This window comes from Scyliorhinus torazame, chromosome 23, assembly GCF_047496885.1.
Source record: "Scyliorhinus torazame isolate Kashiwa2021f chromosome 23, sScyTor2.1, whole genome shotgun sequence".
Taxonomy (NCBI): domain Eukaryota; kingdom Metazoa; phylum Chordata; class Chondrichthyes; order Carcharhiniformes; family Scyliorhinidae; genus Scyliorhinus; species Scyliorhinus torazame.
The window spans coordinates 84,179,223-84,205,235 of NC_092729.1; the positions used below are offsets into that span (position 1 = coordinate 84,179,223).

A 26,013-nucleotide genomic window follows, 5' to 3' on the forward strand; every position below is an offset into this window, starting at 1 on the left:
TCAGTACTGAGGGAGTGCCGCACTGTCAGAGGGTCAGTACTGAGGGAGTGCTGCACTGTCAGAGGGTCAGTACTGAGGGAGTGCCGCACTGTCAGAGGGTCAGTACTGAGGGAGTGCCGCACTGTCAGAGGGTCAGTACTGAGGGAGTGCTGCACTGTCAGAGGGTCAGTACTGAGGGAGTGCCGCACTGTCAGAGGGTCAGTACTGAGGGAGTGCCGCACTGTCAGAGGGTCAGTACTGAGGGAGCCCCGCACTGTCAGAGGGTCAGTACTGAGGGAGTGCCGCACTGTCAGAGGGTCAGTACTGAGGGAGTGCTGCACTGTCAGAGGGTCAGTACTGAGGGAGTGCCGCACTGTCAGAGAGTCAGTACTGAGGGAGTGCCGCACTGTCAGAGGGTCAGTACTGAGGGAGTGCCGCACTGTCAGAGGGTCAGTGATGAGGGAGTGCCGCACTGTCAGAGGGTCAGTACTGAGGGAGTGCTGCACTGTCAGAGGGTCAGTACTGAGGGAGTGCCGCACTGTCAGAGTGTCAGTACTGAGGGAGTGCCGCACTGTCAGAGGGTCAGTACTGAGGGAGTGCCGCACTGTCAGAGGGTCAGTACTGAGGGAGTGCTGCACTGTCAGAGGGTCAGTACTGAGGGAGTGCCGCACTGTCAGAGGGTCAGTACTGAGGGAGTGCCGCACTGTCAGAGGGTCAGTACTGAGGGAGTGCTGCGCTGTCAGAGGGTCAGTATTGAGGGAGTGCTGCACTGTGGACCTGTACTCCTAGATCTCTTTGACTGTCAATACTCTTGAGGGTTCTACCATTCACTGTATATTCCCTACCTGCATTAGCCCTTCCAAAATGCATTACCTCACATTTGTCCGGATTAAACTCCATCTGCCATCTCTCCGCCCAAGTCTCCAAACAATCTAAATCCTGCTGTATCCTCTGACAGTCCTCATCGCTATCCGCAATTCCACCAACCTTTGTGTCGTCTGCAAACTTACTAATCAGACCAGTTACATTTTCCTCCAAATCATTTATATATACTACAAACAGCAAAGGTCCCAGCACTGATCCCCGCGGAACACCACTGGTCACATGACTTGTGGTTGAAATTTACCAAGATTTATAGTTCAAGAAGTAGTTTCGATGAACTCGTTCGGCTCTTGGCTGAACCCGAGAGAACCCACAATTTAAGAGTGTCAGTTCTGGAGCCTCCGCAACCTTGGCGGAAAGACAGCCCTGTTGCCGTCAGGCCTGGACCGGAAGATTGGAGTGGGCCGCCCTCCGCGCACCCGGTCGTAAGTCGCAGTTGCAGGTGCAGGGGAAATCTCTCAGACAGGAAGCAGAGGGGGGTGGGGAGCGCGACTGTCAAAACCAACGACCCCTCATCCGCGCTCAACAACCCTCCCGCGGCGAATGACGACGGGTTCTGGAACTTTGGGAGCCGAGAGGCCGCAGGTCAGTGGGGGCAGCGGTCTGGGACTGCAGGAGGGCAGGGCTCTGAGGGAGTGCGGGTGAAGCAGACAGGCAGAGGGAGAGAGAGAGAGAGAGAGAGAGAGACGCACAGAATTGGGGATTGACAGGAACGGAGACAGTGACAGACAGCCGGAGGGAGAGGGACAGAGAGAGGGTGACACAGAGGGAGGGAGGGGGAAAGAGAGAGACAGACAGACAGAAACAGAGACACTAGGAGAGAGAGATAAACAGAAGGAGGGAGAGAGACAGAGACAGAAGGAGAGAGAGAGAGAGACACACGGAGAGAGAGAGTGAGACACGGAGAGAGAGAGAGACACACGGAGAGAGAGACACACGGAGAGAGAGAGAGATACACACGGAGAGAGAGAGAGACACACGGAGAGAGAGAGAGATACTCACGGAGAGAGAAACCGAGACAACAGGAGAGAGAGACAGAAGGAGAGAGAGAGAGACACACGGAGAGAGAGAGAGAGACACACGGAGAGAGAGAGAGATACACACGGAGAGAGAGAGAGACACACGGAGAGAGAGAGAGATACACACGGAGAGAGAAACCGAGACAACAGGAGAGAGAGACAGAAGGAGAGAGAGAGAGACACGAGGAGAGAGAGACACACGGAGAGAGAGAGAGACACACACGGAGAGAGAGACACACGCGGAAAGAGAGAGTGAGACACACGGAGAGAGAGAGACAGAGACACGGGGAGAGAGAGACAGAGACACGGGGAGAGAGAGACAGAGACACGAGGAGAGAGAGACAGAGACACGGGGAGAGAGAGACAGAGACACGGGGAGAGAGAGACAGAGACACGGGGAGAGAGAGACAGAGACACGGGGAGAGAGAGACAGAGACACGGGGAGAGAGAGACAGAGACACGAGGAGAGAGAGACAGAGACACGAGGAGAGAGAGACAGAGACACGGGGAGAGAGAGAGACAGAGACACGGGGAGAGAGAGACAGAGACACGGGGAGAGAGAGAGAGAGACACGGGGAGAGAGAGACAGAGACACGGGGAGAGAGAGACAGAGACACGGGTAGAGAGAGACAGAGACACGGGGAGAGAGAGACAGAGACACGAGGAGAGAGAGACAGAGACACGGGGAGAGAGACAGAGACACGGGGAGAGAGAGAGACAGAGACACGGGGAGAGAGAGACAGAGACACGGGGAGAGAGAGACAGAGACACAGGGAGAGAGAGAGACACGGCGAGAGAGAGACAGAGACACGGGGAGAGAGAGACAGAGACACGGAGAGAGAGAGACAGAGACACGGGGAGAGAGAGACAGAGACAAGGAGAGAGAGAGACAGAGACACGAGGAGAGAGAGACAGAGACACGGGGAGAGAGAGACAGAGACACGGGGAGAGAGAGACAGAGACACGGGGAGAGAGAGACAGAGACACGGGGAGAGAGAGACAGAGACACGGGGAGAGAGAGACAGAGACACGGGGAGAGAGAGACAGAGACGCGGGGAGAGAGAGACACGGGGAGAGAGAGACAGAGACACGAGGAGAGAGAGACAGAGACACGGGGAGAGAGAGACAGAGACACGGGGAGAGAGAGACAGAGACACGGAGAGAGAGAGACAGAGACACGAGGAGAGAGAGACAGAGACACGGGGAGAGAGAGAGACAGAGACACGGGGAGAGAGAGAGACAGAGACATGGGGAGAGAGAGACAGAGACACGGGGAGAGAGAGACAGAGACACGGGGAGAGAGACAGAGACACGGGGAGAGAGAGACAGAGACACGGGGAGAGAGAGACAGAGACACGAGGAGAGAGAGACAGAGACACGGGGAGAGAGAGACAGAGACACGGGGAGAGAGAGAGACAGAGACACGGGGAGAGAGAGACAGAGACACGGGGAGAGAGAGAGACAGAGACACGAGGAGAGAGAGAGACAGAGACACGGGGAGAGAGAGACAGAGACACGGGGAGAGAGAGACAGAGACACGGGGAGAGAGAGACAGAGACACGGGGAGAGAGACAGAGACACGGAGAGAGAGAGAGACAGAGACACGGGGAGAGAGAGACAGAGACACGAGGAGAGAGAGACAGAGACACGGGGAGAGAGAGACAGAGACACGGGGAGAGAGAGACAGAGACACGGGGAGAGAGAGACAGAGACACGGGGAGAGAGAGACAGAGACACGGGGAGAGAGAGACAGAGACACGGGGAGAGAGAGACAGAGACACGGGGAGAGAGAGACAGAGACACGGGGAGAGAGAGAGAGACACGAGGAGAGAGAGACAGAGACACGGGGAGAGAGAGACAGAGACACGAGGAGAGAGAGACAGAGACACGGGGAGAGAGAGACAGAGACACGGAGAGAGAGAGACAGAGACACGGGGAGAGAGAGACAGAGACACGGGGAGAGAGAGAGACAGAGACACGGGGAGAGAGAGACAGAGACACGGGGAGAGAGAGACAGAGACACGGAGAGAGAGAGACAGAGACACGGGGAGAGAGAGACAGAGACACGGGGAGAGAGAGACAGAGACACGGGGAGAGAGAGACAGAGACACGGGGAGAGAGAGAGACAGAGACACGGGGAGAGAGAGACAGAGACACGAGGAGAGAGAGACAGAGACACGGGGAGAGAGAGACAGAGACACGGGGAGAGAGAGACAGAGACACGGGGAGAGAGAGACAGAGACACGGGGAGAGAGAGACAGAGACACAAGGAGAGAGAGACAGAGACACGGGGAGAGAGAGACAGAGACACGGGGAGAGAGAGAGACAGAGACACGAGGAGAGAGAGACAGAGACACGGGGAGAGAGAGACAGAGACACGGGGAGAGAGAGAGACAGAGACACGGGGAGAGAGACAGAGACACACGGAGAGAGAGGCAGAGACACACGGAGAGAGAGACAGAGAGAGTTAACGGATCTATTTCAGATTGGCAGGCCGTGCCCAGTGGGGTGCTGGGACCCCAGCTATTCACCACATACATGATTTAGATGAGGGAACAAAATGTCATATCGGCAAGTTTGCCAAACGACACCAAGTTGGGCGGGGAGGGTGAGCTGCGAGGAGGATGCGGAGATCCCTCAGCGTGATTTGGGCATGTTGAGGAAGTGGGCAAATGAGCGGGGGGGGATGCAGTTTCGTGCGGACCAACGCGAGGTTATCCACTTGGGTCGCCAAAGCGAGGAGGCAGACTATTATCCGAACGGCCCTAATTTGGGGGAGGGGAGTGCGCAGCGGGACCTGGGTGTCCTTGTGCACCAGTCGCTGAAGGGGCAGCGAAGACACAAGGTGAGAGAGAGACTGAAAGAACAACTGGGAGACAGGGACACAAAGAAGCCTAAGCAATATTCCCTGATACCCGACCTTATCTGGATGGGCACAACTTAACCGTCGCAAGTCTGAAAAGCTTGACGAAATCCAAATTGATGGAATTGGCAGTCGCCTTGTCATCGGAGATGGTGGCGAGCCTCCCGGCACGTTCCAAAACCGAAAGATTAGAGCAGGCCGCGGAGGAAGGGGGTTCTAGATGGGACCAGAGTGAGCGGGGAGGTGTTCCGATGTGTGCAAGCTCTGCCGAAATTTGATGAGAGAGATAGTGAAGCATTTTTTTGTGCTTTTGAGAACAGGTCGAAACAAAGGAGATCGCCGCAAGATTGGAGCCTACTCTTATTAATCTTGTGGGTACAGCGAGTGAAGTCGATGTCTCCTTTTCAGTGGAAAGGTCTGTAGATAAAGAAACGGTGAAGAAATTGATATCAGGTCGAAATGAGGTCGTACTGGAGGCGGACAGACAGACCTTTAGAAGAGGCAGCACAGAGATAATTCAAGAGATAATTCATTTGGAGGAATTTAAAGATTCGTTGCCGACCGTCATTAGACCTCACGTGGAGGAGTAGAGAGGTGGAACTGCCGGACAAGACGAGGAGCTTGCGGACGCCGATGAGCTGGTTTGTACACCAAAGCCCTTCCTTAGACCCCATTTTAAATCAGTTAGAAATTGAGAAGGTTGCGGGAGCGAGGACAGGCCAGCAAGAGCAGCAGTGCTCGGAAACTCCCATGAGTTTTCACCTCAGAATATAACACAGCCCGGTCTCCGTACCCCTCGGTTAGACCCACACTCGGAGCACCGTGCACAGTCCCGGTCTCTGTATCCCTCGGCTAGACCCACACTCGGAGCACCGTGCACAGTCCCGGTCTCCGTATCCCTCGGTCAGACCCACACTCGGAGCAACGTGCACAGTCCCGGTCTCCGTATCCCTCGGTCAAACCCACACTCGGAGCACCGTGCACAGTCCCGGTCTCCGTATCCCTCGGTTAGACCCACACTCGGAGCACCGTGCACAGTCCCGGTCTCCGTATCCCTCAGTTAGACCCACACTCGGAGCACCGTGCACAGTCCCGGTCTCCGTATCCCTCTGTTAGACCCACACTCGGAGCACCGTGCACAGTCCCGGTCTCAGTATCCCTCGGTTAGACTCACACTCGGAGCACCGTGCACAGTCCCGGTCTCCGTATCCCTCGGTCAGACCCACACTCGGAGCACCGTGCACAGTCCCGGTCTCCGTATCCCTCGGTTAGACCCACACTCGGAGCACCGTGCACAGTCCCGGTCTCCGTATCCCTCGGTCAGACCCACACTCGGAGCAACGTGCACAGTCCCGGTCTCCGTATCCCTCGGTCAAACCCACACTCGGAGCACCGTGCACAGTCCCGGTCTCCGTATCCCTCGGTTAGACCCACACTCGGAGCACCGTGCACAGTCCCGGTCTCCGTATCCCTCAGTTGACCCACACTCGGAGCACCGTGCACAGTCCCGGTCTCCGTATCCCTCTGTTAGACCCACACTCGGAGCACCGTGCACAGTCCCGGTCTCCGTATCCCTCGGTTAGACCCACACTCGGAGCACCGTGAACAGTCCCGGTCTCCGTATCCCTCGGTCAGACCCACACTCGGAGCACCGTGCACAGTCCCGGTCTCCGTATCCCTCGGTTAGACCCACACTCGGAGGACCGAGCACAGTCCCGGTCTCCGTATCCCGCGGTTAGACCCACACTCGGAGCACCGTGCACAGTCCCGGTCTCCGTATCACTCGGTCAGACCCACACTTGGAGCACCGTGCACAGTCCCGCTCTCCGTGTCCCTCGGTCAGACCCACACTCGGAGCCCCGTGCACAATCCCGGTCTCCGTATCCCTCGGTTAGACCCACACTCGGAGCACCGTGCACAGTCCCGGTCTCCGTATCCCTCGGTCAGACCCACACTCGGAGCACCGTGCACAGTCCCGGTCTCCGTATCCCTCGGTCAGACCCACACTCGGAGCACTGTGCACAGTCCCGGTCTCCGTATCCCTCGGTCAGACCCACACTCGGATCACCGTGCACAGTCCCGGTCTCCGTATCCCTCGGTTAGACCCACACTCGGAGCAACGTGCACAGTCCCGGTCTCCGTATCCCTCGGTTAGACCCACACTCGGAGCACCGTGCACAGTCCCGGTCTCCGTATCCCTCGGTTAGACCCACACTCGGAGCACCGTGCACAGTCCCGGTCTCCGTATCCCTCGGTCAGACCCACACTCGGAGCATCGTGCACAGTCCCGGTCTCCGTGTCCCTCGGTCAGACCCACACTCGGAGCACCGTGCACAGTCCCGGTCTCCGTATCCCTCGGTCAGACCCACACTCGGAGCACCGTGCACAGTCCCGGTCTCCGTATCCCTCGGTCAGACCCACACTCGGAGCATCGTGCACAGTCCCGGTCTCCGTGTCCCTCGGTCAGACCCACACTCGGAGCACCGTGCACAGTCCCGGTCTCCGTATCCCTCGGTCAGACCCACACTCGGAGCACCGTGCGCAGTCCCGGTCTCCGTATCCCTCGGTCAGACCCACACTCGGAGCACCGTGCACAGTCCCGGTCTCCGTATCCCTCGGTCAGACCCACACTCGGAGCACCGTGCACAGTCCCGGTCTCCGTGTCCCTCGGTCAGACCCACACTCGGAGCACCGTGCACAGTCCCGGTCTCCGTGTCCCTCGGTCAGACCCACACTCGGAGCACCGTGCACAGTCCCGGTCTCCGTATTCCTCGGTCAGACCCACTCTCGGAGCACCGTGCACAGTCCCGGTCTCCGTATCCCTCGGTTAGACCCACACTCGGAGCACCGTGCACAGTCCCGGTCTCCGTATCCCTCGGTCAGACCCACACTCGGAGCACCGTGCACAATCCCGGTCTCCCTATCCCACGGTTAGACCCACACTCGGAGCAACGTGCACAGTCCCGGTCTCCGTATCCCTCGGTCAAACCCACACTCGGAGCACCGTGCACAGTCCCGGTCTCCGTATCCCTCGGTCAGACCCACACTCGGAGCAACGTGCACAGTCCCGGTCTCCGTATCCCTCGGTCAAACCCACACTCGGAGCACCGTGCACAGTCCCGGTCTCCGTATCCCTCGGTCAGACCCACACTCGGAGCACCGTGCACAGTCCCGGTCTCCGTATCCCTCAGTTAGACCCACACTCGGAGCACCGTGCACAGTCCCGGTCTCCGTATCCCTCTGTTAGACCCACACTCGGAGCACCGTGCACAGTCCCGGTCTCCGTATCCCTCGGTTAGACCCACACTCGGAGCACCGTGAACAGTCCCGGTCTCCGTATCCCTCGGTCAGACCCACACTCGGAGCACCGTGCACAGTCCCGGTCTCCGTATCCCTCGGTTAGACCCACACTCGGAGGACCGAGCACAGTCCCGGTCTCCGTATCCCGCGGTTAGACCCACACTCGGAGCACCGTGCACAGTCCCGGTCTCCGTATCACTCGGTCAGACCCACACTTGGAGCACCGTGCACAGTCCCGCTCTCCGTGTCCCTCGGTCAGACCCACACTCGGAGCCCCGTGCACAATCCCGGTCTCCGTATGCCTCGGTTAGACCCACACTCGGAGCACCGTGCACAGTCCCGGTCTCCGTATCCCTCGGTCAGACCCACACTCGGAGCACCGTGCACAGTCCCGGTCTCCGTATCCCTCGGTCAGACCCACACTCGGAGCACTGTGCACAGTCCCGGTCTCCGTATCCCTCGGTCAGACCCACACTCGGATCACCGTGCACAGTCCCGGTCTCCGTATCCCTCGGTTAGACCCACACTCGGAGCAACGTGCACAGTCCCGGTCTCCGTATCCCTCGGTTAGACCCACACTCGGAGCACCGTGCACAGTCCCGGTCTCCGTATCCCTCGGTTAGACCCACACTCGGAGCACCGTGCACAGTCCCGGTCTCCGTATCCCTCGGTCAGACCCACACTCGGAGCATCGTGCACAGTCCCGGTCTCCGTGTCCCTCGGTCAGACCCACACTCGGAGCACCGTGCACAGTCCCGGTCTCCGTATCCCTCGGTCAGACCCACACTCGGAGCACCGTGCACAGTCCCGGTCTCCGTATCCCTCGGTCAGACCCACACTCGGAGCATCGTGCACAGTCCCGGTCTCCGTGTCCCTCGGTCAGACCCACACTCGGAGCACCGTGCACAGTCCCGGTCTCCGTATCCCTCGGTCAGACCCACACTCGGAGCACCGTGCGCAGTCCCGGTCTCCGTATCCCTCGGTCAGACCCACACTCGGAGCACCGTGCACAGTCCCGGTCTCCGTATCCCTCGGTCAGACCCACACTCGGAGCACCGTGCACAGTCCCGGTCTCCGTGTCCCTCGGTCAGACCCACACTCGGAGCACCGTGCACAGTCCCGGTCTCCGTGTCCCTCGGTCAGACCCACACTCGGAGCACCGTGCACAGTCCCGGTCTCCGTATTCCTCGGTCAGACCCACTCTCGGAGCACCGTGCACAGTCCCGGTCTCCGTATCCCTCGGTTAGACCCACACTCGGAGCACTGTGCACAGTCCCGGTCTCCGTATCCCTCGGTCAGACCCACACTCGGAGCACCGTGCACAGTCCCGGTCTCCGTATCCCTCGGTCAGACCCACACTCGGAGCACCGTGCACAGTCCCGGTCTCCGTATCCCTCGGTCAGACCCACACTCGGAGCACCGTGCACAGTCCTGGTCTCCGTATCCCTCGGTCAGACCCACGCTCGGAGCCCCGTGCACAATCCCGGTCTCCATGTCCCTCGGTTAGACCCACACTCGGAGCACCGTGCACAGTCCCGGTCTCCGTATCCCTCGGTTAGACCCACACTCGGAGCACCGTGCACAGTCCCGGTCTCTGTATCCCTCGGCTAGACCCACACTCGGAGCACCGTGCACAGTCCCGGTCTCCGTATCCCTCGGTCAGACCCACACTCGGAGCAACGTGCACAGTCCCGGTCTCCGTATCCCTCGGTCAAACCCACACTCGGAGCACCGTGCACAGTCCCGGTCTCCGTATCCCTCGGTTAGACCCACACTCGGAGCACCGTGCACAGTCCCGGTCTCCGTATCCCTCAGTTAGACCCACACTCGGAGCACCGTGCACAGTCCCGGTCTCCGTATCCCTCTGTTAGACCCACACTCGGAGCACCGTGCACAGTCCCGGTCTCAGTATCCCTCGGTTAGACTCACACTCGGAGCACCGTGCACAGTCCCGGTCTCCGTATCCCTCGGTCAGACCCACACTCGGAGCACCGTGCACAGTCCCGGTCTCCGTATCCCTCGGTTAGACCCACACTCGGAGCACCGTGCACAGTCCCGGTCTCCGTATCCCTCGGTCAGACCCACACTCGGAGCAACGTGCACAGTCCCGGTCTCCGTATCCCTCGGTCAAACCCACACTCGGAGCACCGTGCACAGTCCCGGTCTCCGTATCCCTCGGTTAGACCCACACTCGGAGCACCGTGCACAGTCCCGGTCTCCGTATCCCTCAGTTAGACCCACACTCGGAGCACCGTGCACAGTCCCGGTCTCCGTATCCCTCTGTTAGACCCACACTCGGAGCACCGTGCACAGTCCCGGTCTCCGTATCCCTCGGTTAGACCCACACTCGGAGCACCGTGAACAGTCCCGGTCTCCGTATCCCTCGGTCAGACCCACACTCGGAGCACCGTGCACAGTCCCGGTCTCCGTATCCCTCGGTTAGACCCACACTCGGAGGACCGAGCACAGTCCCGGTCTCCGTATCCCGCGGTTAGACCCACACTCGGAGCACCGTGCACAGTCCCGGTCTCCGTATCACTCGGTCAGACCCACACTTGGAGCACCGTGCACAGTCCCGCTCTCCGTGTCCCTCGGTCAGACCCACACTCGGAGCCCCGTGCACAATCCCGGTCTCCGTATCCCTCGGTTAGACCCACACTCGGAGCACCGTGCACAGTCCCGGTCTCCGTATCCCTCGGTCAGACCCACACTCGGAGCACCGTGCACAGTCCCGGTCTCCGTATCCCTCGGTCAGACCCACACTCGGAGCACTGTGCACAGTCCCGGTCTCCGTATCCCTCGGTCAGACCCACACTCGGATCACCGTGCACAGTCCCGGTCTCCGTATCCCTCGGTTAGACCCACACTCGGAGCAACGTGCACAGTCCCGGTCTCCGTATCCCTCGGTTAGACCCACACTCGGAGCACCGTGCACAGTCCCGGTCTCCGTATCCCTCGGTTAGACCCACACTCGGAGCACCGTGCACAGTCCCGGTCTCCGTATCCCTCGGTCAGACCCACACTCGGAGCATCGTGCACAGTCCCGGTCTCCGTGTCCCTCGGTCAGACCCACACTCGGAGCACCGTGCACAGTCCCGGTCTCCGTATCCCTCGGTCAGACCCACACTCGGAGCACCGTGCACAGTCCCGGTCTCCGTATCCCTCGGTCAGACCCACACTCGGAGCATCGTGCACAGTCCCGGTCTCCGTGTCCCTCGGTCAGACCCACACTCGGAGCACCGTGCACAGTCCCGGTCTCCGTATCCCTCGGTCAGACCCACACTCGGAGCACCGTGCGCAGTCCCGGTCTCCGTATCCCTCGGTCAGACCCACACTCGGAGCACCGTGCACAGTCCCGGTCTCCGTATCCCTCGGTCAGACCCACACTCGGAGCACCGTGCACAGTCCCGGTCTCCGTGTCCCTCGGTCAGACCCACACTCGGAGCACCGTGCACAGTCCCGGTCTCCGTGTCCCTCGGTCAGACCCACACTCGGAGCACCGTGCACAGTCCCGGTCTCCGTATTCCTCGGTCAGACCCACTCTCGGAGCACCGTGCACAGTCCCGGTCTCCGTATCCCTCGGTTAGACCCACACTCGGAGCACCGTGCACAGTCCCGGTCTCCGTATCCCTCGGTCAGACCCACACTCGGAGCACCGTGCACAATCCCGGTCTCCCTATCCCACGGTTAGACCCACACTCGGAGCAACGTGCACAGTCCCGGTCTCCGTATCCCTCGGTCAAACCCACACTCGGAGCACCGTGCACAGTCCCGGTCTCCGTATCCCTCGGTCAGACCCACACTCGGAGCAACGTGCACAGTCCCGGTCTCCGTATCCCTCGGTCAAACCCACACTCGGAGCACCGTGCACAGTCCCGGTCTCCGTATCCCTCGGTCAGACCCACACTCGGAGCACCGTGCACAGTCCCGGTCTCCGTATCCCTCAGTTAGACCCACACTCGGAGCACCGTGCACAGTCCCGGTCTCCGTATCCCTCTGTTAGACCCACACTCGGAGCACCGTGCACAGTCCCGGTCTCCGTATCCCTCGGTTAGACCCACACTCGGAGCACCGTGAACAGTCCCGGTCTCCGTATCCCTCGGTCAGACCCACACTCGGAGCACCGTGCACAGTCCCGGTCTCCGTATCCCTCGGTTAGACCCACACTCGGAGGACCGAGCACAGTCCCGGTCTCCGTATCCCGCGGTTAGACCCACACTCGGAGCACCGTGCACAGTCCCGGTCTCCGTATCACTCGGTCAGACCCACACTTGGAGCACCGTGCACAGTCCCGCTCTCCGTGTCCCTCGGTCAGACCCACACTCGGAGCCCCGTGCACAATCCCGGTCTCCGTATCCCTCGGTTAGACCCACACTCGGAGCACCGTGCACAGTCCCGGTCTCCGTATCCCTCGGTCAGACCCACACTCGGAGCACCGTGCACAGTCCCGGTCTCCGTATCCCTCGGTCAGACCCACACTCGGAGCACTGTGCACAGTCCCGGTCTCCGTATCCCTCGGTCAGACCCACACTCGGATCACCGTGCACAGTCCCGGTCTCCGTATCCCTCGGTTAGACCCACACTCGGAGCAACGTGCACAGTCCCGGTCTCCGTATCCCTCGGTTAGACCCACACTCGGAGCACCGTGCACAGTCCCGGTCTCCGTATCCCTCGGTTAGACCCACACTCGGAGCACCGTGCACAGTCCCGGTCTCCGTATCCCTCGGTCAGACCCACACTCGGAGCATCGTGCACAGTCCCGGTCTCCGTGTCCCTCGGTCAGACCCACACTCGGAGCACCGTGCACAGTCCCGGTCTCCGTATCCCTCGGTCAGACCCACACTCGGAGCACCGTGCACAGTCCCGGTCTCCGTATCCCTCGGTCAGACCCACACTCGGAGCATCGTGCACAGTCCCGGTCTCCGTGTCCCTCGGTCAGACCCACACTCGGAGCACCGTGCACAGTCCCGGTCTCCGTATCCCTCGGTCAGACCCACACTCGGAGCACCGTGCGCAGTCCCGGTCTCCGTATCCCTCGGTCAGACCCACACTCGGAGCACCGTGCACAGTCCCGGTCTCCGTATCCCTCGGTCAGACCCACACTCGGAGCACCGTGCACAGTCCCGGTCTCCGTGTCCCTCGGTCAGACCCACACTCGGAGCACCGTGCACAGTCCCGGTCTCCGTGTCCCTCGGTCAGACCCACACTCGGAGCACCGTGCACAGTCCCGGTCTCCGTATTCCTCGGTCAGACCCACTCTCGGAGCACCGTGCACAGTCCCGGTCTCCGTATCCCTCGGTTAGACCCACACTCGGAGCACTGTGCACAGTCCCGGTCTCCGTATCCCTCGGTCAGACCCACACTCGGAGCACCGTGCACAGTCCCGGTCTCCGTATCCCTCGGTCAGACCCACACTCGGAGCACCGTGCACAGTCCCGGTCTCCGTATCCCTCGGTCAGACCCACACTCGGAGCACCGTGCACAGTCCTGGTCTCCGTATCCCTCGGTCAGACCCACGCTCGGAGCCCCGTGCACAATCCCGGTCTCCATGTCCCTCGGTTAGACCCACACTCGGAGCACCGTGCACAGTCCCGGTCTCCGTATCCCTCGGTCAGACCCACACTCGGAGCACCGTGCACAGTCCCGGTCTCCGTATCCCTCGGTTAGACCCACACTCGGAGCAATGTGCACAGTCCCGGTCTCCGTATCCCTCGGTTAGACCCACACTCGGAGCACCGTGCACAGTCCCGGTCTCCGTATCCCTCGGTCAGACCCACACTCGGAGCACCGTGCGCAGTCCCGGTCTCCGTATCCCTCGGTGAGACCCACACTCGGAGCACCGTGCGCAGTCCCGGTCTCCGTATCCCTCGGTCAGACCCACACTCGGAGCACCGTGCACAGTCCCGGTCTCCGTACCCCTCGGTTAGACCCACACTCGGAGCCCCGTGCACAGTCCCCGTCTCCGTATCCCTCGGTCAGACCCACACTCGGAGCACCGTGCACAGTCCCGGTCTCCGTATCCCTCGGTTAGACCCACACTCGGAGCACCGTGCACAGTCCCGGTCTCCGTATCCCTCGGTTAGCCCCACACTCGGAGCACCGTGCACAGTCCCGGTCTCCGTATCCCTCGGTCAGACCCACACTCGGAGCACCGTGCGCAGTCTCGGTCTCCGTATCCCTCGGTGAGACCCACACTCGGAGCACCGTGCACAGTCCCGGTCTCCGTATCCCTCGGTTAGACCCACACTCGGAGCACCGTGCACAGTCCCGGTCTCCGTATCCCTCGGTTAGCCCCACACTCGGAGCACCGTGCACAGTCCCGGTCTCCGTGTCCCTCGGTCAGACCCACACTCGGAGCACCGTGCGCAGTCCCGGTCTCCGTATTCCTCGGTCAGACCCACACTCGGAGCACCGTGCACAGTCCCGGTCTCCGTATCCCTCGGTCAGACCCACACTCGGAGCACCGTGCACAGTCCCGGTCTCCGTATCCCTCGGTTAGACCCACACTCGGAGCACCGTGCACAGTCCCGGTCTCCGTATCCCTCGGTTAGACCCACACTCGGAGCCCCGTGCACAGTCCCGGTCTCCGTATCCCTCGGTCAGACCCACACTCGGAGCCCCGTGCACAGTCCCGGTCTCCGTATCCCTCGGTCAGACCCACACTCGGAGCACCGTGCACAGTCCCGGTCTCCGTATCCCACGGTAAGACCCACACTCGGAGCACCGTGCACAGTCCCGGTCTCCGTATCCCTCGGTTAGACCCACACTCGGAGCACCGTGCACAGTCCCGGTCTCCGTATCCCTCGGTCAGACCCACACTCGGAGCACCGTGCACAGTCCCGGTCTCCGTATCCCTCGGTTAGACCCACACTCGGAGCACCGTGCACAGTCCCGGTCTCCGTATCCCTCGGTTAGACCCACACTCGGAGCACCGTGCACAGTCCCGGTCTCCGTATCCCTCGGTGAGACCCACACTCGGAGCACCATGCACAGTCCCGGTCTCCGTATCCCTCGATTAGACCCACACTCGGAGCACCGTGCACAGTCCCGGTCTCCGTATCCCTCGGTCAGACCCACACTCGGAGCACCGTGCGCAGTCTCGGTCTCCGTATCCCTCGGTCAGACCCACACTCGGAGCACCGTGCGCAGTCTCGGTCTCCGTATCCCTCGGTCAGACCCACACTCGGAGCACCGTGCGCAGTCTCGGTCTCCGTATCCCTCGGTGAGACCCACTCTCGGAGCACCGTGCACAGTCCCGGTCTCCGTGTCCCTCGGTCAGAACCACACTCGGAGCACCGTGCGCAGTCCCGGTCTCCGTATTCCTCGGTCAGACCCACACTCGGAGCACCGTGCACAGTCCCGGTCTCCGTATCCCTCGGTCAGACCCACACTCGGAATACCGTGCACAGTCCCGGACTCCGTATCCCACGGTTAGACCCACACTCGGAGCACCGTGCACAGTCCCGGTCTCCGTATCCCTCGGTCAGACCCACACTCGGAGCACCGTGCACAGTCCCGGTCTCCGTATCCCTCGGTCAGACCCACACTCGGAGCCCCGTGCACAGTCCCGGTCTCCCCATCCCTCGGTTAGACCCACACTCGGAGCACAGTCCCGGTCTCCGTATCCCTCGGTCAGACCCACACTCGGAGCCCCGTGCACAGTCCCGGTCTCCGTATCCCTCGGTCAGACCCACACTCGGAGCACCGTGCACAGTCCCGGTCTCCGTATCCCACGGTTAGAACCACACTCGGAGCACCGTGCACAGTCCCGGTCTCCGTATCCCTCGGTTAGACCCACACTCGGAGCACTGTGCACAGTCCTGGTCTCCGTATCCCTCGGTCAGACCCACGCTCGGAGCCCCGTGCACAATCCCGGTCTCCATGTCCCTCGGTTAGACCCACACTCGGAGCACTGTGCACAGTCCCGGTCTCCGTATCCCTCGGTCAGACCCACACTCGGAGCATCGTGCACAGTCCCGGTCTCCGTATCCCTCGGTTAGATCCACACTCGGAGCACCGTGCACAGTCCCGGTCTCCGTATCCCTCGGTTAGACCCACACTCGGAGCAATGTGCACAGTCCCGGTCTCCGTATCCCTCGGTTAGACCCACACTCGGAGCACCGTGCACAGTCCCGGTCTCCGTATCCCTCGGTCAGACCCACACTCGGAGCACCGTGCGCAGTCCCGGTCTCAGTATCCCTCGGTGAGACCCACACTCGGAGCACCGTGCGCAGTCCCGGTCTCCGTATCCCTCGGTCAGACCCACACTCGGAGCCCCGTGCACAGTCCCCGTCTCCGTATCCCTCGGTCAGACCCACACTCGGAGCACCGTGCACAGTCCCGGTCTCCGTATCCCTCAGTTAGACCCACACTCGGAGCACCGTGCACAGTCCCGGTCTCCGTATCCCTCGGTTAGACCCACACTCGGAGCACCGTGCACAGTCCCGGTCTCCGTATCCCTCGGTCAGACCCACACTCGGAGCACCGTGCACAGTCCCGGTCTCCGTGTCCCTCGGTCAGACCCACACTCGGAGCACCGTGCGCAGTCCCGGTCTCCGTATTCCTCAGTCAGACCCACACTCGGAGCACCGTGCACAGTCCCGGTCTCCGTATCCCTCGGTCAGACCCACACTCGGAGCACCGTGCACAGTCCCGGTCTCCGTATCCCTCGGTTAGACCCACACTCGGAGCACCGTGCACAGTCCCGGTCTCCGTATCCCTCGGTTAGACCCACACTCGGAGCCCCGTGCACAGTCCCGGTCTCCGTATCCCTCGGTCAGACCCACACTCGGAGCCCCGTGCACAGTCCCGGTCTCCGTATCCCTCGGTCAGACCCACACTCGGAGCACCGTGCACAGTCCCGGTCTCCGTATCCCACGGTTAGACCCACACTCGGAGCACCGTGCACAGTCCCGGTCTCCGTATCCCTCGGTCAGACCCACACTCGGAGCACCGTGCACAGTCCCGGTCTCCGTATCCCTCGGTTAGACCCACACTCGGAGCACCGTGCACAGTCCCGGTCTCCGTATCCCTCGGTTAGACCCACACTCGGAGCACCGTGCACAGTCCCGGTCTCCGTATCCCTCGGTTAGACCCACACTCGGAGCCCCGTGCACAGTCCCGGTCTCCGTATCCCTCGGTCAGACCCACACTCGGAGCCCCGTGCACAGTCCCGGTCTCCGTATCCCTCGGTCAGACCCACACTCGGAGCACCGTGCACAGTCCCGGTCTCCGTATCCCACGGTTAGACCCACACTCGGAGCACCGTGCACAGTCCCGGTCTCCGTATCCCTCGGTTAGACCCACACTCGGAGCACCGTGCACAGTCCCGGTCTCCGTATCCCTCGGTCAGACCCACACTCGGAGCACCGTGCACAGTCCCGGTCTCCGTATCCCTCGGTTAGACCCACACTCGGAGCACCGTGCACAGTCCCGGTCTCCGTATCCCTCGGTTAGACCCACACTCGGAGCACCGTGCACAGTCCCGGTCTCCGTATCCCTCGGTGAGACCCACACTCGGAGCACCGTGCACAGTCCCGGTCTCCGTATCCCTCGGTCAGACCCACACTCGGAGCACCGTGCGCAGTCTCGGTCTCCGTATCCCTCGGTGAGACCCACTCTCGGAGCACCGTGCACAGTCCCGGTCTCCGTGTCCCTCGGTCAGAACCACACTCGGAGCACCGTGCGCAGTCCCGGTCTCCGTATTCCTCGGTCAGACCCACACTCGGAGCACCGTGCACAGTCCCGGTCTCCGTATCCCACGGTTAGACCCACACTCGGAGCACCGTGCACAGTCCCGGTCTCCGTATCCCTCGGTCAGACCCACACTCGGAGCCCCGTGCACATCCCGGTCTCCGTATCCCTCGGTTAGACCCACACTCGGAGCCCCGTGCACATCCCGGTCTCCGTATCCCTCGGTCAGACCCACACTCGGAGCACCGTGCACAGTCCCGGTCTCCGTGTCCCTCGGTCAGAACCACACTCGGAGCACCGTGCGCAGTCCCGGTCTCCGTATCCCTCGGTCAGACCCACACTCGGAGCCCCGTGCACAGTCCTGGTCTCCGTATCCCGCGGTCAGACCCACACTCGGAGCCCCGTGCACAGTCCCCGTCTCCGTATCCCTCGGCCAGAGGAGTACTGCGCACCCGTTCACTTCCCCGTGTCCAAATGCAAAATGGACTGAGCAGAACAACTCTTGAAGTTGGAAGTTGTCACGATCGGAGGTGACTGGACAGGCCCGGGCTCTTTTCACCGGGCAGGAGGAGGCTGAGGAAGCGACGCGATCGAGATCTTCTAGACGCTAGAAGCGGTTACGACGGGGTGGACTTGGAGAAGGTGATTGTGGGTGTGGACAGGACCAGAAGGTAGGGGGGGGGTTATTGATATGAAACAGTCTGGAGCCTGAGGGGCACGGGCTGGGGGCGGGAAGGTTCATCGACTGCGAAAAGCTGAACGCGTCCTTTCCCCTTTCAGCCTCGCTGCGGAACCTTCGATCTGAGCCCGACCCCGGGACCGGAAGTGTGGCCGACTGCACCAGGACGATGGACGGCGACCAGGCCCCAGGATCGGCCGAGGAAGGTGAGGAGACTGCACCTCCGGGCCTCTAATGCCACTCCCCCCCCCACCGGCTCACACTCACAGTGAAGGACCATTCAAACCCAGGCCAGGCCCAGAATGAAGCCTGGGCCTGGATTTATGCCTTGCCCCCCCCCACGGGGATGTTGAGGCAGACAGCTGCAGCAACGACGGCTGACTTGCCTGTGTTTTTTCTTTGCCCGTGCAGTGGACAAGGTGCGCAGTGTGTTCGCCCAGTTGCGTGAAACGGAACTGCTCCTGGTTTACGGGTACTTTGTCCCAGAGCTGGTCAACGCCGTGCTGCTCAACACGGACAGGGTCATCTCGGACCTCAAGGAGAAAGGCGTGTTCACAGAACGGGAGGCCGAGGTAAGGGATACTGGCGAAGGGCTCAGTTTGGAGACTGAGGCAGACCCGGGGTTTGGAGATTTACAAGCGTTTTAGAACATTACAGCGCAGTACAGGCCCTTCGGCCCTCGATGTTGCGCCGACCTGTGAAACCCACTCTAAAGCCCATCTACACTATTCCCTTATCGTCCATATGTCTATCCAATGACCATTTAAATGCCCTTTGGGTTAGGGTTAGGGTTAGGGTTAGAACATAGAACATTACAGCGCAGTACAGGCCCTTCGGCCCTCGATGTTGCGCCGACCTGTGAAACCACTCTAAAGCCCATCTACACTATTCCCTTATCGTCCATATGTCTATCCAATGACCATTTGAATGCCCTTAGGGTTAGGGTTAGGGTTAGGGTTAGAACATAGAACATTACAGCGCAGTACAGGCCCTTCGGCCCTCGATGTTGTGCCGACCTGTGAAACCCACTCTAAAGCCCATCTACACTATTCCCTTATCGTCCGTATGTCTATCCAATGACCATTTGAATGCCCTTAGGGTTAGGGTTAGGGTTAGAACATAGAACATTACAGCGCAGTACAGGCCCTTCGGCCCTCGATGTTGCGCTGACCTGTGAAACCACTCTAAAGCCCATCTACACTATTCCCTTATCGTCCATATGTCTGTCCAATGACCATTTGAATGCCCTTAGGGTTAGGGTTAGGGTTAGAACATAGAACATTACAGCGCAGTACAGGCCCTTCGGCCCTCGATGTTGCGCCGACCTGTGAAACCACTCTAAAGCCCATCTACACTGTTCCCTTATCGTCCGTATGTCTATCCAATGACCATCTGAATACCCTTAGTGTTGGCGAGTCCACTACTGTTGCAGGCAGGGCATTCCACGCCCTTCCTACTCTCGGAGTAAAGAACATGAGATACATAAGAACTAGGAGCTGGGATCGACCATCCGGCCCCTCGAGCCTGCTCCGCCCATTCAACGAGATCGCGGCTGATCTTTTGTGGACTCAGCTCCACTTTCCGGCCCGAACACCATAACCCTTAATTCTTCAAAAAACTATCTATCTTTATCTTAAAAACATTTACTGAAGGAGCCTCTACTGCTTCACTGGGCAAGGAATTCCATAGATTCACAACCCTTTGGGTGAAGAAGTTCCTCCTAAACTCAGTCCTAAATCTACTTCCCCTTATTTTGAGGCTATGCCCCCTAGTTCTGCTTTCACCCGCCAGTGGAAACAACCTCCCCGTGTCTATTCCCTTCATAATTTTATATGTTTCTATAAGATCCCCCCTCATCCTTCTAAACTCCAACGAGTACAGTCCCAGTCTACTCAACCTCTCCTCGTAATCCAACCCCTTCAGCTCTGGGATTAACCGAGTGAATCTCCTCTGCACACCCTCCAGCGCCAGTACGTCCTTTCACTACCCCTGACATCTGTCCTTTCTCTATCTCCCCTCAATTTGAAAATGGAATGATAATCGCTGATTGTCACAAGTAGGCTTCGAATGAAGTTACTGTGAAAAGCCCCTAGTCGCCACATTCCGGCGCCTGTTCGGGGGGGGAGGCCGGGACGGGAATTGAACCCGTGCTGCTGGCCTGCCTTGGTCTGCTTTCAAAGCCGGCGATTTAGCCCTGTGCTAAACAGCCCCTATTTAATTCAAAGCTATGTCCCCTCGCGGAATCTATTCAATCTGGACGAGTTATTGGTCCTCTGGATATTGAGAATGGGGAACTCCGGACCCTGGGGTCTCAAACAAGGGGATTGATCAGATAACAGAGTCGCGGGTGTTAATTTTCCAGCTGCACTCGATTCAGGGACAGCTCCACGTGATTGAAAAGCGGCAAATGTCACCCCCCCCCCCCCCCACCCCCCCCCCCGGGCTTAAGGAGGGAGGGGAGGCCAGGGACCATCGGGCAGTTAGCTTGACGTCCGTGGTAAGGGGGGGGTAGGTGTTCGAATCGACCTTTCAAGAGGTTACGGCTGGGCATTTCGACAAGCGCGACGCGACCTGGCGAGACGGAGATCCATTCGAACCAATTTGCTCGAGTTCTTTGCAGGAGCGGCGTGCGCTGTGGATAGAGGGGGACCTGTCGAGCATCATTACATTTTCAAATTGAGGGGAGATAGGTGTAGGACAGATGTCAGGGGCCCTGGAGGGTGTGCAGAGGAGATTCGCGAGGTTAATCCCAGAGCTGAAGGGGTTGGATTACGAGGAGAGGTTGAGGCGATGGGCTTTAGAGCGGTTTCACAGGTATGTAGTGAAGGAGACATACGGAGTTTACAGGGGGACAGAGATAGGTCGGGAAGGTATGTAGTGAAGGAGACATACGGAGTTTACAGGGACACAGAGATAGGTCGGGAAGGTGTGTAGTGAAGTAGACATACGGAGTTTACAGGAGGACAGAGATAGGTCGGGAAGGTGTGTAGTGAAGGAGACATACGGAGTTTACAGGGGGACAGAGATAGGTCGGGAAGGTGCGTAGTGAAGGAGACATACGGAGTTTACAGGGGGACAGAGATAGGTCGGGAAGGTATGTAGTGAAGGAGACATACGGAGTTTACAGGGGGGCAGAGATAGGTCGGGAAGGTGCGTAGTGAAGGAGACATACGGAGTTTACAGGGGGACAGAGATAGGTCGGGAAGGTATGTAGTGAAGGAGACATACGGAGTTTACAGGGGGACAGAGATAGGTCGGGAAGGTATGGAGTGAAGGAGACATACGGAGTTTACAGGGGGACAGAGATAGGTCGGGAAGGTAGGTAGTGAAGGAGACATATGGAGTTTACAGGGGGACAGAGATAGGTCGGGAAGGTGTGTAGTGAAGGAGACATATTGAGTTTACAGGGGGACAGAGATAGGTCGGGAAGGTGCGTAGTGAAGGAGACATACGGAGTTTACAGGGGGACAGAGATAGGTCGGGAAGGTATGTAGTGAAGGAGACATACGGAGTTTACAGGGACACAGAGATAGGTCGGGAAGGTGCGTAGTGAAGGAGACATACAGAGTTTACAGGGGGACAGAGATAGGTCGGGAAGGTATGTAGTGAAGGAGACATACGGAGTTTACAGGGACACACAGATAGGTCGGGAAGGTATGTAGTGAAGGAGACATACGGAGTTTACAGGGGGACAGAGATAGGTTGGGAAGGTATGTAGTGAAGGAGACATACGGAGTTTACAGGGACACACAGATAGGTCGGGAAGGTATGCAGTGAAGGAGACATACGGAGTTTACAGGGGGACAGAGATAGGTCGGGAAGGTGCGTAGTGAAGGAGACATACGGAGTTTACAGGGACACAGAGATAGGTCGGGAAGGTATGTAGTGAAGGAGACATACGGAGTTTACAGGGGGACAGAGATAGGTCGGGAAGGTATGTAGTGAAGGAGACATACGGAGTTTACAGGGGGACAGAGATAGGTCGGGAAGGTATGTAGTGAAGGAGACATACGGAGTTTACAGGGGGGCTGAGATAGGTTGGGAAGGTATGGAGTGAAGGAGACATACGTAGTTTACAGGGGGACAGAGATAGGTCGGGAAGGTATTGTAGTGAAGGAAACATACGGAGTTTACAGGGGGACAGAGATAGGTCGGGAAGGTATGTAGTGAAGGAGACATACTGAGTTTACAGGGGGACAGAGATAGGTCGGGAAGGTATGTAGTGAAGGAGACATACGGAGTTTACAGGGACACAGAGATAGGTCGGGAAGGTATGGAGTGAAGGAGACATACGGAGTTTACAGGGGGACAGAGATAGGTCGGGAAGGTGTGTAGTGAAGGAGACATACGGAGTTTACAGGGGGACAGAGATAGGTCGGGAAGGTATGTAGTGAAGGAGACATACGGAGTTTACAGGGGGCCAGAGATAGGTCGGGAAGGTATTGTAGTGAAGGAAACATACGGAGTTTACAGGGGGACAGAGATAGGTCGGGAAGGTATGTAGTGAAGGAGACATACTGAGTTTACAGGGGGACAGAGATAGGTCGGGAAGGTATGTAGTGAAGGAGACATACGGAGTTTACAGGGACACAGAGATAGGTCGGGAAGGTATGCAGTGAAGGAGACATACGGAGTTTACAGGGAGACAGAGATAGGTCGGGAAGGTATGTAGTGAAGGAGACATACGGAGTTTACAGGGGGGCAGAGATAGGTCGGGAAGGTATGTAGTGAAGGAGACATGCGGAGTTTACAGGGGGACAGAGATAGGTCGGGAAGGTATGCAGTGAAGGAGACATACGGAGTTTACAGGCGGGCAGAGGTAGGTTGGGAAGGTATGTAGTGAAGGAGACATACGGAGTTTACAGGCGGGCAGAGATAGGTTGGGAAGGTATGTAGTGAAAGAGACATACGGAGTTTACAGGGAGACAGAGATAGGTCGGGAAGGTTTGTACTGAAGGAGACATGCGGAGTTTACAGGGGGACAGAGATAGGTCAGGAAGGTATGTAGTGAAGGAGACATACGGAGTTTACAGGTGGACAGAGATAGGTCGGGAAGGTGTGTAGTGAAGGAGACATACGGAGTTTACAGGGACACAGAGATAGGTCGGGAAGGTGTGTAGTGAAGGAGACATACGGAGTTTACAGGGGGACAGAGATAGGTCGGGAAGGTATGTACTGAAGGAGACATACGGAGTTTACAGGGAGACAGAGATAGGTCGGGAAGGTATGTACTGAAGGAGACATACGGAGTTTACAGGGGGCAGAGATAGGTCGGGAAGGTGTGTAGTGAAGGAGACATACGGAGTTTACAGGGGGACAGAGATAGGTCGGGAAGGTAGGTAGTGAAGGAGACATACGGAGTTTACAGGGGGACAGAGATAGGTAGGGAAGGTAGGTAGTGAAGGAGACATACGGAGTTTACAGGGGGACAGAGATAGGTCGGGAAGGTGCGTAGTGAAGGAGACATATGGAGTTTACAGGGGGACAGAGATAGGTCGGGAAGGTGCGTAGTGAAGGAGACATACGGAGTTTACAGGGACACAGAGATAGGTCGGGAAGGTGCGTAGTGAAGGAGACATACGGAGTTTACAGGGACACAGAGATAGGTCGGGAAGGTATGTAGTGAAGGAGACATACGGAGTTTACAGAGGGACAGAGATAGGTCGGGAAGGTGTGTAGTGAAGGAGACATACGGAGTTTACAGGGGGACAGAGATAGGTCGGGAAGGTGTGTAGTGAAGGAGACATACGGAGTTTACAGGGACACAGAGATAGGTCGGGAAGGTAGGTAGTGAAGGAGACATACGGAGTTTACAGGGGGACAGAGATAGGTCGGGAAGGTGCGTAGTGAAGGAGACATACGGAGTTTACAGGGGGACAGAGATAGGTCGGGAAGGTGTGTAGTGGAGGAGACATACGGAGTTTATAGGGGGACAGAGATAGGTCGGGAAGGTGCGGAGTGAAGGAGACATACGGAGTTTACAGGGACACAGAGATAGGTCGGGAAGGTGCGTAGTGAAGGAGACATACTGAGTTTACAGGGGGACAGAGATAGGTCGGGAAGGTATGTAGTGAAGGAGACATACGGAGTTTACAGGGGGACAGAGATAGGTCGGGAAGGTATGTAGTGAAGGAGACATACGGAGTTTACAGGGGGACAGAGATAGGTCGGGAAGGTGTGTAGTGAAGGAGACATACGTAGTTTACAGGGACACAGAGATAGGTCGGGAAGGTATTGTAGCGCACAAAGACTCCGTGAGACGAATAGAGTGAAGTCGATGAGGCTTTATTAAGCGTGTCTGTTCCCCCGCAGCTCGATAGTAAACTGGCCTGCGGGGGAAGACTCCGGCTTCTTATACTCCGCCTTCAGGGCGGAGCTTGAGGTCAACGGCCAACCAGGACCCGGGATCTGTCAGCCAATGACATTAGGGCTTCCAGTCCCACATGACCCCCAATACATACTACCACAGGTATGTAGTGAAGGAGACATACGGAGTTTACAGGGAGACAGAGATAGGTCGGGAAGGTATGTTCGTGAAGGAGACATACGGAGGTTACAGGGGGACAGAGATAGGTCGGGAAGGTATGTAGTGAAGGAGACATACTGAGTTTACAGGGAGACAGAGATAGGTCGGGAAGGTGCGTAGTGAAGGAGACATACGGAGTTTACAGGGGGACAGAGATAGGTCGGGAAGGTATGCAGTGAAGGAGACATACGGAGTTTACAGGGAGACAGAGATAGGTCGGGAAGGTATGTAGTGAAGGAGACATACGGAGTTTACAGGGGGGCAGAGATAGGTCGGGAAGGTATGTAGTGAAGGAGACATGCGGAGTTTACAGGGGGACAGAGATAGGTCGGGAAGGTATGCAGTGAAGGAGACATACGGAGTTTACAGGCGGGCAGAGGTAGGTTGGGAAGGTATGTAGTGAAAGAGACATACGGAGTTTACAGGGAGACAGAGATAGGTCGGGAAGGTATGTAGTGAAGGAGACATGCGGAGTTTACAGGGGGACAGAGATAGGTCGGGAAGGTATGTAGTGAAGGAGACATACGGAGTTTACAGGGGGACAGAGATAGGTCGGGAAGGTGCGTAGTGAAGGAGACATACGGAGTTTACAGGGGGACAGAGATAGGTCGGGAAGGTATGTAGTGAAGGAGACATACGGAGTTTACAGGGGGACAGAGATAGGTCGGGAAGGTGTGTAGTGAAGGAGACATACGGAGTTTACAGGGGGACAGAGATAGGTCGGGAAGGTGTGTAGTGAAGGAGACATACGGAGTTTACAGGTGGACAGAGATAGGTCGGGAAGGTATGTAGTGAAAGAGACATACGGAGTTTACAGGGAGACAGAGATAGGTCGGGAAGGTATGTAGTGAAGGAGACATACGGAGTTTACAGGGGGCAGAGATAGGTCGGGAAGGTGTGTAGTGAAGGAGACATACGGAGTTTACAGGGACACAGAGATAGGTCGGGAAGGTGCGTAGTGAAGGAGACATACTGAGTTTACAGGGGGACAGAGATAGGTCGGGAAGGTGTGTAGTGGAGGAGACATACGGAGTTTACAGGGACACAGAGATAGGTCGGGAAGGTATGTAGT

At 58.6% G+C, this 26,013-nt stretch overlaps 1 protein-coding gene across 1 annotated transcript in view; it reads left to right on the forward strand.

Moving 5' to 3' along the window:
* Positions 1 to 1,274: 1,274 nt before the first annotated feature.
* The window catches only part of LOC140399649 (NACHT, LRR and PYD domains-containing protein 12-like), a 186,412-nt gene continuing 161,673 nt past the window's right edge, over positions 1,275 to 26,013 (forward strand). Inside the window, exons 1-4 of the mRNA XM_072489191.1 lie at positions 1,275 to 1,446; positions 5,064 to 5,384; positions 18,517 to 18,621; positions 18,827 to 18,987. Of these exons, the coding sequence (XP_072345292.1) occupies positions 18,585 to 18,621; positions 18,827 to 18,987 (198 nt within the window). The 5' untranslated portion in view covers positions 1,275 to 1,446; positions 5,064 to 5,384; positions 18,517 to 18,584. The remainder of the gene's footprint in view (positions 1,447 to 5,063; positions 5,385 to 18,516; positions 18,622 to 18,826; positions 18,988 to 26,013) is intronic.